The sequence below is a fragment of the Narcine bancroftii genome, chromosome 7, assembly GCF_036971445.1.
Source record: "Narcine bancroftii isolate sNarBan1 chromosome 7, sNarBan1.hap1, whole genome shotgun sequence".
NCBI lineage: Eukaryota > Metazoa > Chordata > Chondrichthyes > Torpediniformes > Narcinidae > Narcine > Narcine bancroftii.
Genome location: NC_091475.1, coordinates 24,324,938 through 24,337,838, shown reverse-complemented (window position 1 = coordinate 24,337,838; position 12,901 = coordinate 24,324,938). Strand labels below are relative to the sequence as shown.

General features: G+C 45.8%; 1 protein-coding gene across 27 annotated transcripts in view; it reads left to right on the top strand.

The window, feature by feature from the left end:
- Positions 1 to 12,901, top strand: part of cadm2b (cell adhesion molecule 2b) — a 1,102,220-nt gene that overhangs the window by 1,055,153 nt on the left and 34,166 nt on the right. For 25 of the 27 annotated variants that reach the window (XR_011341617.1, XM_069889164.1, XM_069889140.1 and 22 more), the window contains 2 exons: positions 759 to 929; positions 7,957 to 8,076. Coding sequence is in view for 26 of the 27 variants with exons in the window: in XM_069889164.1 (XP_069745265.1) it covers positions 759 to 929; positions 7,957 to 8,076 (291 nt within the window). In the remaining variant the exon portion in view is untranslated. The remainder of the gene's footprint in view (positions 1 to 758; positions 930 to 7,956; positions 8,077 to 12,901) is intronic. The other 2 variants (XM_069889162.1, XM_069889147.1) reach the window with 1 other exon arrangement.

Here is a 12,901-nt window from a genome sequence, read left to right as displayed (position 1 = left end):
AGAGCTGTCTGAACTTGAATATTGTTCCCAAGTTCCATTACCCAGTGACAGGATTACTGCTTTCTCTCTTTCTCTGTAACCAAGGGCAATTTCACAAGAGCTTAGAGCAGATGAAGCTGCCTGTTTTTGACAGGATGTGCATCATTCCCTGAGACTTTGCTAAGCCAGTATTTCATTCATTATCTTTATGCATTAATGTTTATAATTAAGTGATTTTTCAATTGGCTGGGTCTTTAATACACTGTAACACCCAATTTCAGCAAATATTATCCAGAGGCTCCAGGATTCTGCCGATGAGTTACAGGACTCTGTTCCACATGAAGCTGGTCAGGTGAAATGCATGAGGGAACTGGTCCTGAGATTATGAGCCATCCATCGTCTCTGTCAGAGCTCCTTCAAGCTGTCAGAGCTTGCAGAGGCTATTCTCCAGCCGCACACACTCCCCTGCTTCCCTGCAGCTTTAGGATTCCCAGGAAAACCCTTGATACTGAGCCTGCTGTTACTGTTCTGATGCCGTGCTTGGGCTTGTTGTCATATGAGAGTAGAACACAGACTGTCAGTCAGTGCAGCACAGGAGCAGGCCCTTTGGCCCACATGTCTGTGCTGTACATGATGCCCCACCTAACCCTAACCTTAACCGGATCTATTCCCCACCACTCAATGCATTATTGGGTCACTGTACCACAGTGCCTGGTCTGTTAGGCTGCCCTTCAGAGAGAGAATGTGAGTCATTGGCTGTTCTGTCTGATCTGTTCCAGATGTACCCTCTACAAAGGAGCCAGACTCCAAAGGGAAGACCTTCACAGTACACAGCACGCTGAGACTGCTGGTCGACCGCAATGACGATGGTGTCACCGTGAGCTGCAGTGTGGACCACGAGTCTCTCAGGCTATCACCACAAGTAGCCACACAAGTCCTGGACATTCAGTGTGAGTGCACAGACCTTCACATTCACCCACAGGCCTTCCCCACCCCCACCCACGGACATTTTCAACCCCCAACCACAGACCTTCCCCACCCTCACCCACAGACCATCCCCACCCACAGACCATCCCCCCTGCCCACACACCTTCCCCACCTCCACAACACCTTCCCCACCTCCACAACACCTTACCCACCCCCAACCACTGTCATTTCCCACCCCCACCCACAGACCTTCCCAACCCCCACCATACATTTTCCCCACCCCCTGGCCGCTTAATGTTTCAGGTCTGACAGAAGGAGATGCGAGGAGGAGTCACACTACTGATTAGGGAGAACATGACAACAGAACTTACAGAAGATATCCTGGAGGAATCGTCCCTTGAGAGCATGTGGGTAGAATTAAGGAATAAGATAGGGGTGGTCATTTTGCTGTGGTAATGCTATAGGTCTCCCAATAGTCAGTTAGACAAAAGGGAAATATGGCAAAATGCGTGGATGTCAAAGGATATTAAATGAGGAAACATGGCAGCTGTAGGCTGCTGTGAATGAAGGAGTCCCTTGAGCCATAAAGAATGTGTCGGAGAAAATAACCAAATTAGGAGAGCATAAAAGGGGCCGTGAAATATCCTTGTCAAATAAGATTACAGTTATTCCCTGAGGGTGAGGAGCAAGAAGGTATCCATGGAAAACATGGGTCCCCTGAGGGACTAAAGGGGTAACTATGCGGAGCCAACTGAGTGGACAAGGTCACCTGTGTTCACCAAGGAGAAGGGTGAGGTCAGGAAGGAATGTGGATCATCTCCAGTAGATGCAGAGGGAGGAGGTGCTAGGTGTCATGCAAAGCAAGGTCTCTGACAGAGATCTTTGCATGTTGGTTAGCCTCTGGTGAGGTGCCAGTTGTTCCTTTATTTGAGAAGCTCAGCAGAGAAGCCAGGAGCTAAAGGCCAGCAGTGGGCAGGTGGGCTGATTTGTGATGTCACTGTGGCTTTGTGCAGGGGAAATCCTGCCTCACTAATTTGAAATAGTTTATTGAAAGAGTTTAGAAATTTACAAGGATGTAGCTGGAACTTGAGGAACTGAGTTACAGGGAAAGGTTAAACAGGTTAGGACTTTATTCCTAACTTTATTAGGACATGGGTTAAGGGTGAAAGGGGAAAAGTTTAGGGGGAGCAACAGGGGGAACTTATTCACACAGAGTGTGGAACAAGCTGCCAGCTGAAGTGGTAAATGCAGAGTCAGTTTTGACATTTAAGAAGAATTTGAACAGGTACATGGATGGGAGAGGTATGGAAGGCTATAGTTGTGGTGCAGCTCAGTTGAATTAGGCACAGACTAGAAGGGTGTGTTTTCTGTGCTCTAATGTTCTATGGTTCTAGGTGGTGACAAAGGAGATTCATGAGGCAGAAAAATGGATGTTGTCTATATGGACTATATCAAGGCAAGCTGGCAATTGGATCTAACATTGGTTTGATGATAGGTGGCATAGGATATTTGTGGAAGGATCATTTTCTGATTTTCTTTATACAAGGGATGTGAGTTGTCTTTGAATCTTACTGATATAACATCAGTGGTTTAATCACAGGAAATGGTGTTTGGACCCTTGTTGTAGGTATATGAATGATTTGGGTGGGAATGTGGGATGTACAATGAGTAGGTTTGTGAATGACACAAAAGCGGTAATGTTGTGGGTAGCAAGGCAGGAGTGTAGCGATTAGCACAACGCCCTTACAGCACCAGCGATCAGGACTGGGGTTCGAATCTCACACTGCCTGTAAGGAATTTGTACTTTCTCCCCGTATTGTGTGGGTTTTCCCTGGTGGCTCCAGTTTTCCTCCTACCGTTCAAAACATATGGGGGGGTGAGGTTAATTAGGCGGCACAGGCTCGTGGGATGAAAGGGCCTGTTACCATGGTATATGTCTATATTTTTCTTAAAATAATTTAATCGAAAAAAGACTACAGACAGAGATCAGATGGAAAGTTGAGTGGTGAGGAGGCCGATGGAATTCAATCGTCATGGAAATGAGATGGTGTATTTTGGCATGTCAAAATGGAGGACACATGCATTAAATGGTAGGGTATCAAGAAATGTTCATGAACAGAAGAATCTTAGAGTTCAAGTTCATAGTTAGTGTGGTGAAGAAGGAGCATGGTATACTTGTCTTTATAGATCAGGACGGAGAATATAAAACTTTACACTGGCTGGACCACACTTGGAGCATGTGATGCAGTTCTGGTCCCCACACTACAGGAAGGATGAGGTGGTGGTGCTAGAGAAGATGTAGAGGAGACCCACCAGAGGATTATGGACTTTAATGATGGGGAGAGATTGGAACTATTTTCCCTGGAGGGATGGAGGCTGTGGGCTGACCTGATTGAGGTTGATAATATTATGAGGCATATATAGGTTAGCCAGACTGAATCTTTCTCTGGGGTAAGGGATCAAAACCAAAAGGGCATAGGTTTAGGGTAAGAAGAAAGGGTTTTAAAGGGGATTTGAGGAGTAAGTGTTTTACCAGAAGTGGCTGATGTCAGGAACTCACTGCCAGAGGAGGAGATGGAATCAGATACAGTCACCACATTTCAGAGGTATTTGGACAGGCACTTGAAAAGTCAAAACATATGGTCAAATGGAATCGATGTAGGTGGACAAAGGTGTTAGCAGAAATGCAATGGTCCAAATGGCGCATTTCCACGCTTTCGAAACTCAGTGACTCTAGCATGTGCATTGAGTGAGAAGCAGAATTAAGACGCCTTACCACAAGTGGGGAAGGAAGGAATTGTTTTGCCTCTGGACACAGGGTCAAGAAGCTTTGTCAAACCTGTGAAATATTTGGCAGAACTGTGATTAAAGATGGAAACCAAAACACCCACCAAGTCAGGCAGCGTCCCTGGAGAAAGAGCACCTGAGTTGTTGGATAACCCTGATTAGCCCCAACACAGGCAGTGAAAGTAAGTTAGCAGAGGATGTTTAATTCAGTTTCACTGCTCACCTAGAGGTGCTGGCAAGCTCTGTTTTATTTCAGATTTCCAGCATCTGCAGGGTTTTATTTCTATTTAAGGAGAGGCCAGGAGGAGTGGAGGGGAATACCGAGTGTGTTGGCGGTGAGGAGGGTGGAAAGAGACCCACCTGGGACAGACACACCCAGGATGAAGCAGGAGGACTGACTGACCTGCTTCTGTGCCCTGGTGTCTGACCCCACACTCTATTGTTTCATGTCACAAATGAATGAGGCACAATCTCTCCCAGGGCACTTGAGCTGAGGACAGTATCCATCCTAGCACCCAGGAACCACCTCTCACACCTTAGACCCCCTCCTTCCCTCCCTTCCCTCCCTCCTTCCCTCCCTCCTTCCGTCCCTCTCTCCTTCCGTCCCTCCTTCCTTCTGTCCCTCCCTCCTTCCCCTCATCCTCCCTCCCTCTGTCTCTTTTCCCTCTGTCCCTCCCTCCTTCCCCTCATCCTCCCCTCCCTCTGTCTCTTTTCCCTCTGCCCCTCCCACCCTTCACCCTCACTATCTCTTCCCCCACTCTCCCTACACCCAGTCCCCACTGTGTCTGACCAGCCCCAGCAAGCTGCCGTGGGAACAACATGCTGTGCTCTGAATCCAGGGATCTGTCCCGACAGATTCCATTTCCGACCCTGAAATAACCTTGTGCTGCTTGGTAATTACAGTCCAATGCCTGCATCTTGTTAACAGTGCAATCACCTCTCCTCCAATTACATTCCTATTGATTCTAGACTTTTGATTTCTCAGCAATCCATTTTTATAATCTATACTTAAATTCATTTCTAATTATCCTGCATTTAATCCGTTGCTTAACCCCTTTCTCTGAGCTGAAATAGATCCTGTAACATTAATATTCGGCTCCATGTTCCCACTCCTTCATCTGATTTCACAACCACAATCTCCACGCCACACTCAACATTTGCCTGAATTCCCACCACCAGTCAATTCTCCCTTTTAAATATGTCACAACATTTACTGACAGCAGTAGTTCTCACGTGGGGGACAGGTCCCACACACTGACCCTCACTGGGGAGACAGGTCCCACACACTGACCCTCACTGGGGAGATGGGTCCCACACACTGATCCTCATGGGGGGGATGGGTCCCACACACTGACCCTCATGAGGGGGACAGGTCCCACATACTGACCCTCACTGGAGTGACAGGACCCACGCACTGACCCTCACGAGGGGACAGGTCCCACACACACACCCTCACTGACAATGTAATTTAGACAGGAACCTCTGACCAAACACTTGAAGAGCTATCTTCTCCAGGAGTATGTGGGATGAAGACCGGTGCCTTTTTTTCAGTGACCAGCATTTCGATGGACCAAATCTCCATCCTCTGTACCAGAAATCCCTCTGAGTTCCTTCCACAATTCCCTGCCCTGTAATGTAGGTACATCTGGAGACTCTGGGCCACAGAACCAGCACTGAGATCACAATATTTATACACAGCAATATTACTGGTAATTATACAGCAAATATTCAATAGTAATTATATCTATCACCGAGTTACTGACAATTATATCCATCAAGTTATTCAGATCTACCAAAGAGTTAATTGTATTTAAATAGATTCTGAACTTGTGATGATTTTACTCATCACTAAGTTACTGGTAAATAATCTCTCTATTATATATCATTGGGTCAGAATGACAGAAACAACATTAGTCCATTAGCCAAGGCGAATTCTTTAAGAGAGCTCTCACTGGAGGATGGACCCACACACTGACTCTCACTGGGTGCTGGTCTGGTACCCCCTCCCTTGGCAGGTCCCTCCTCCCTTCCTGCTCCCTTCCCCTCCTGTCACTGTGCCCCCTCTCCTACCCCACGCTCCCCATCCTCCCATCCCTCTTCCTCCACCTATCCTGTCCCCTTTCACTACCTTCTGCTCCCCCTCCACTCCCTCCCTCTTCCCCTTCCCCACCCTTTCCATCCCTTCCCTCCCCTTTCCTCTCCCTCCCCTTCCTCCCTTCCCCTTCTCCTTGCAGAGGGAGCTTCACTCTGACCCTAACCTGCATTTTATGAAGCAAGGTTCATAGAGCTAGGGCTTGTATCTTTGGAATGAAGAAGGATGAGAAGTGACTTAATAGAGATGTATAAGATTAGGCAGGCAGCGCCATTCTTCCTGGGGTGATAATAGTAAAACACTGAAGATATCTGTACAAGGTGAGAGAAAGAAGGTTAAGGGGAGATGTCAGGGATAAGTATTTTAGTATAAGTAGAGGGTGCTCAGAATACCTTACCAGGGGTGGTAGTGGAAGCTAGTACAATAGGGGCGTTTAAATGACTCTGAGACAGGCACATGGATGGAAGAAAAATAGAGGGTTATTGGTGTAAGTCAGGGAAGATTTAGCTTGATGTGGAGTTTGTTTATATAGTTTGGTATAACATTGTGGGCCAAAGGGTGTGTCCTGTGCTGTAACATTACTGGTAAATAATCTCTATTATACATCATTGGGTCAGAATGACAGAAACAACATTAGTCCATTAGCCAAGGCTATGTTCTAAAATGGCTTATTTGGTGATACGAGAAATCACATTATTACATCATTTCAGTACTACAAGTTATACACTATTTACATGTTCAAATTATTGCATGGTCTTCACCATCCAGAGCACATTTGAGCCCCTGTAGAGCCCATTGGTCCCATAAATAGTGCATCGTACACATGGAAACAACACTCCAGGGACACATGGGCACGGATGTAACCCCATAAGATGGGCAGGCAGTCAGCCCAGACTGAACCTCAACTGCCCATGAATAGCCAAATTGGCCAGGCCCAGGATCAAACTGACCAGCAGATCCCCCGAGTGACCCACTGGGCAACTTAAGATCAGGAAAAGCTGCAGAACTGACAAGCAGTCATGGTCTGTTCCTGCCTTGGGAGTGTGTGATTGGACAGTGGGCTTAAGAATATTTTAGTGGGGCAATGGAATATTTTGGGAAATTATTAGAGTTGGCTGAAAAATAAACTTGTTATGTTGGTGCGAAAGATATGACTTGGCAACACTGTCAGTTCAACACAATTGTGATAACTTCCAAGTAAAATCACTTTGTTCTTTTTATTTTCATAACATGTTTTGGCTCTTTGGATGTTTCTCTGTCGATTCTCCATTGTTTCTCTTATTTTAACTGTTGTTATCCTTGGTTAACATTATAATTATATTTTTTCTGACCAGTCTTATTTCAAATTATCTCAATGGTGACGAGGATTACAGATTACCTCAACAATCATGTGCATACCCCTTTACTTTTTCAGTTCAGTAGTGATTGAGACCTGTATCTCTATGTATCTTTGTACACTAGCGTATTGATGGGCGGCAGGGGATAGGGTTTGCCCCAGGCACCATTCTGAGGGAGACACAAAAGTCAGAAAAAATATAGGAAATCTAGAAAGTAAAGCACGAGGCTAGCGCAGTTTTGATGCACACTGTGAGAAAAAAATGTCAAACCGCACTAGTGTTTTTTTTCATGTTTTTTTAGGGTCAGTATTCTTCCTTTGATTCGTTGATTTCAATTCTAAGACATAATAAACTATTGATTAATCTGTTTCAGGGAGCTTGCACTGTTATATTAATCTGTTTCAGGGAGCTTGCGCTGTTATATTAATCTGTTTCAGGGAGCTCGCGCTGTTGTATATTCAGAATGAGCAGGCCAAGCAAGCAAAAGGTTCGTCAATATTCAGTGGAGTTCTCAAAGTTTGGGTTTATACCTGCTGTACACGATGAACATGCACCTTTTTGCCTATTATGCCAACAGACTTTGACAAATGAATCAATGAAATGAGGGTAAAACATCCTAACCATGTCAATTTGAAATTAGAATATTTTAAATCACTGAAAAAGAAGTTTGAAAATAGATAAAAATCATTTCATTATTCGCTGTGCAAACTACACCCCTAAATTGTGCCCTTGAAACTAGCTGTGAAATTTCTCTGCTGATGGCAAAACATGGGAAGAATCATATGATTGGGGAGGAACTGATTAAACCCACAATATCATTATTTCTCAAAACAGTTCTCCAAAAGGATGATAAAGATGTCCAAGCAATGCCATTGAGTAATAGTACTGTCTGCAACAGATTAGATGACATGGGTCAAGATGTTGAAAAACAGCTTATTGAGAAGTTGAAATTACGTAAGTTCTCAATACAATTGGATGAATCTACCGTACAGGACAGTGAGACTCTGTTATTGGCATGTGAGATCTATTGATCAGGAAGAGTATCAAAAAGAGATGTTGTTTTGTGAATCATTAGAAATAACTACTACTGTAGTTGATATCTACAGCAAGCTCAAAAATTATTTGGAAGAAAATGAAATACCAAAAGAAAACATTGTATCATGCTATAGATGGTGCACCTGCTGTGATGGGTTAAAAAAAACATGTTTAAAATTAATTAATGTGAAAATCCAAACATGTTGGTTGTGCATTGTGTTATCCACCAAGAAAATTTAGTTGCCAAGAAAGTTCCCCCTGTTCTACACAAGATACTGCATTCTGTGATCAAGTGTATCAATGCCATCAAAACTAATGCCAAATATGAAGTCTATTTAAGCAGTTTTATGTCGATAAAAATGCAAAACATGTGAGATTATTGCTTCACACTGAAGTAAGGTGGTTGTCAAAGGGACACTGCTTCAAAAGGTTTATAGAATTGTTTGATCTCCTCAGCAAGTTTTTGAAGGACAAACCTGAAATGAAACTCTTGCTAACAACAGATGGCAAAGCTTATTGAGTTACTTGACGGACATTTTTGAGAAATTAAGTACATTGAACAAGCAACTCCAAGTAGCAAATATGATGCTTGTTGATGCAAAAACAAAGATATTGTAGTGGTCCACCACCACGGCAATCGGGCTGGTGGTTCGGGAAGCAAGCGCAACCAAAAGCCAGCAGACCACACAGCAGCACTGACCCCAGCAAGTGAACCAGCGGACAAATGGCTAGGGCAGCATGAGGGCCAGCAACCCCAAAATGGTGCTGGCCCCGCTGCACAGCCAATGGACAGGGACAGAGCATGGGGAAGAAGGGATTGTTATGTAGGAATGTACCCACGTGCAGGAAACTCGCTTTTGTTATGTGGGCTGTTGCATCAGTAAAGGGGGGGAAATGGAGGGAATGTGAACCATATAAAAGTCGGACTTGAGCCCCCAATAAAGTGGAGCTATACCTGACTACACGTGTGTGTGTGTGTGTGTGTGTGTGTGTGTGTGTCTTTCTTTGCGTAACGCACGGGTACATTATTTGGATTTGTGGGATTTCTAGAATTATACCAAAGGAATCGATTGAGGATGGAGATCTTGTCGCTGAGGAGGACTTGGCCGTCTGAGCTGTGCAGAGGGCTTTGGACTTGGGGTGAGGGGCCGTTCACCACCTTTAGTGTCTCATTAAAAACCCCTGAAGTCGCCAATGTCGGCGCTAAGCTGGGTTCGTTTGGCGAGGCTAGTCCACCACTCATTTTGGATCTCCCGGAGTTTGCGCTGAAGGTGGCTGCATGCGAGACGGAAGGCTCGCTTTTTCTCTGGCCAGGAAGGCTTTGTAAGGTGAGCCTGGTGGACAGATCGCTTCTTTGCCAGCAGCTCCTGGATTTCCTGGTTGTTTTCATCAAACCAGTCCTTGTTTTTCCTGGAAGAGAAGCCCAGTACCTCTTCAGTGGATTGCAGTATGGTCGTTTTCAGCTGATCCCAGAGGGTTTCAGGAGACGAGTCCGTGAGGCAGTTTGCATCCTCGAGCTTTGCTTTGAGGTTTGCCTGGAAGTTTCCTCTCACTACGTCTGACTGCAAGTTTCCAACGTTGAACCTCTTTCTGGGGGCTCCACTGTTCTTGAACTTTGGCTTGAAGTGAAGGTTGAGTTTGCAGCGAACAAGCCGATGGTCAGTGTGGCATTCCGCGCTGGGCACGACCCTGGTGTGTAGCACATCTCGTTTGTCTCTTCTTCGCACCAGAACGTAGTCCAGGAGGTGCCAGTGTTTGGATCGGGGATGCATCCAGGTAGTCTTCAGGCTGTCTATCTGCTGGAAAAGGGTGTTAGTAATGACAAGCCGCTATTCTGCGCAGAGTTCCAACAGAAGGCGCCCGTTGTCATTGCACTTTGGCTCCGAATCATGGGTCCTCTACCGGCATCACCTACGGCTCCTAGAACGCTTCCATCAGCGCTGTCTCCACGCCATCCTCAACATTCATTGGAATGACTTCATCACCAGCATTGAAGTACTCAACCTGGCAGAGTCCGCAAGCATCGAATCCATGCTGCTGAAGACCCAAATGCGCTGGGTGGGTCACGTCTCCAGAATGGAGGACCATCGCCTTCCCAAGATCGTGTTCTATGGCGAGCTCTCCACTGGCCACCGAGACAGAGGTTCACCAAAGAAGAGGTACAAGGACTGCTTAAAGAAATCTCTTGGTGCCTGCCACATTGACCACCGCCAGTGGGCTGATAGCGCCTCCAACCGTGCATCTTGGCGGCTCACAGTTCGGCGGGCAGCAACCTCCTTTGAAGAAGACCGCAGAGTCCACCTCACTGACAAAAGACAAAGGAGGAAAAACCCAACACCCAACCCCAACCAACCAATTTTCCCTTGCAACCGCTGCAACCGTGCCTGCCTGTCCCGCATCGGACTTGTCAGTCACCAACAAGCCTGCAGCAGACGTAGACTTACCCCTCCATAAATCTTCGTCCGCGAAGCCAAGCCAAAGACAAAGACCAAAGGAATATTTCTGCAAGAAATTTCAGTAATTTCTGTTGGTTGAATAAGTGTGAGGTAACTAATGCTGCTACATTCGCCATTGTTGACCATGTGAAAATGTTGGTTACTGACTTCAGTGATAGATTTTGTGATTTAAAGGCAATGGATTGTCCCTCTTGGTTAACTCAGCCTTTGCTGGTGGACTTATCTTAAGTTCCAGTGCAATACCAAGAGTTGAATGAATCATGTGGCTGTCTAATGAGATTGAAAAGAAATACCCAAACTCAACAACTTTAGCAAGGGAAACTATTGATACATTTTCCTCGTATTATTTAGTGGCTTCAGTGCTGTTAGTGATCTGTTACAAGCTAAGAGAAACCGACTGGAAATTACAAAACCTGGAGATTTAAGGTTGAAACTAACAAAATTAGTCCCTCAAATCAAAACAACATCTGCAGCCAGCGTCAGGGGCAAGGTTCCCACTGAAGTGACGACATTTGTTGAATGTGTATTTGAGATGGTTGACATATTGAAGTAGTAGTTGAATATGAAATATGTGTTCCAGTGTATTCCTGACCTTAATTGAATTGAAATTACCTTGCAATAAATTATTTAATTAAAAATTATTTTGAATATATAACTTTTTTACACTAATGGTGGGGCGTACGTTTTTTTTAAATTAAAGTGAGATCTAGGGCAAAAAAGGTTGAGAACCACTGGTGTAGAAGAGCTTCACTCTGGATCTAACCTGTTCTGTCCCTGCCCTGGGAATGTGTGATGGGACACTGTAGAGGGAGCTTCACACTGTATCTAATCCTTGCTGTCTCTGCCCTGAGAGTGTGTGATGGGACAGTGTAGAGGGAGCTTCACTCTGAATATGTTACACTCCAGGGCACAAATGTTCTCACATTGTAAATCAAAAGAGTGTGAGGTGCTGGTGTGGCCCTTGGTGCTGTGTGAACTGTCCTCACACTGATTTAGCAACAAGTCCAGTCATTAGCCTTTCAAAGGCATGCAAGGTAAGAGTAACAATTAATAATTTTGGTAATTAGATGTGTGGATACATTTGGTTTGTGATTACTGTGTTATTACACTTTCAATGATGTGAATTGTCAATGTGTGATCTCTGTGAAGGCTTAGACCTTCGGTATTTATTTTTTTGGATTATTTTAAAACGTTAAATTCCTTTTTCTTTCACTGACTCATTTCGCTCTTACCCTTCATCTAACCTTTCTTTCCTCTCTTTATTTAAAAGTGACTGCAGAAATCTCTCTCTCTCTCTCTCTGTTTAAACACATTTAACAGGTCAGCCTGGGAGAGAGCTGAGCAGAGAGTTCCGCAAGGTCATTTCATGTCAGGCCTCCACAGGAGCAGATGGAAAACTAAGAACTTGCCTTTCAGACAGCAGCCCTAAAAGGCTACTCCAGCATTCCATTAATATCCAGAGGCTCCTTGAAGAGGGCTCCTTATCCGACGAAGGCAGGATGACTGGTGCCTTGGCACCACTCATCATAAATACGTGGCAGAGCAATGGCTGTCTTCCCTACCCATTATTTCCCAGGCAGCTGGAAGCACTCAGTGGTTCCCAAAACAGTTCCAGCTGCCTGGGGGATTAAGGGTAGGGAAGACTGCCCTTGGTCTGCTGAGCTTTGAGCCACAGAGAGCAGCCCCGAAGGCTGAAGCAGCCCAGTGTGGCTGTCGCAGCCCTGATGGCCTCCACTGACTGCTCCTGCTACCACGATGACCCCTGCTGACAGCTTCCGCTGACCTGAGGGCTCCCGCTGCCCCGTCGCCCCAGACTTGGAGGGAGAGGGATGAGTGGGGAGATGGGTCACGGGCTGAAGGCACCATCAGCCCGCCCCTAAACAGCCGTTTAGTGCGGCTGTACATTCAGATCGATTGGCAGAGCATTTTTCTTTGGCTTGGCTTCGCGGACGAAGATTTATGGAGGGGGTAAAAAGTCCACGTCAGCTGCAGGCTCGTTTGTGGCTGACAAGTCCGATGCGGGACAGGCAGACACGATTGCAGCGGTTGCAGGGGAAAATTGGTGGGTTGGGGTTGGGTGTTGGGTTTTTCCTCCTCTGCCTTTTGTCAGTGAGGTAGGCTCTGCGGTCTTCTTCAAAGGAGGTTGCTGCCCGCCAAACTGTGAGGCGCCAAGATGCACAGTTTGAGGCGATATCAGCCCACTGGCGGTGGTCAATGTGGCAGGCACCAAGAGATTTCTTTAGGCAGTCCTTGTACCTTTTCTTTGGTGCACCTCTGTCACGGTGGCC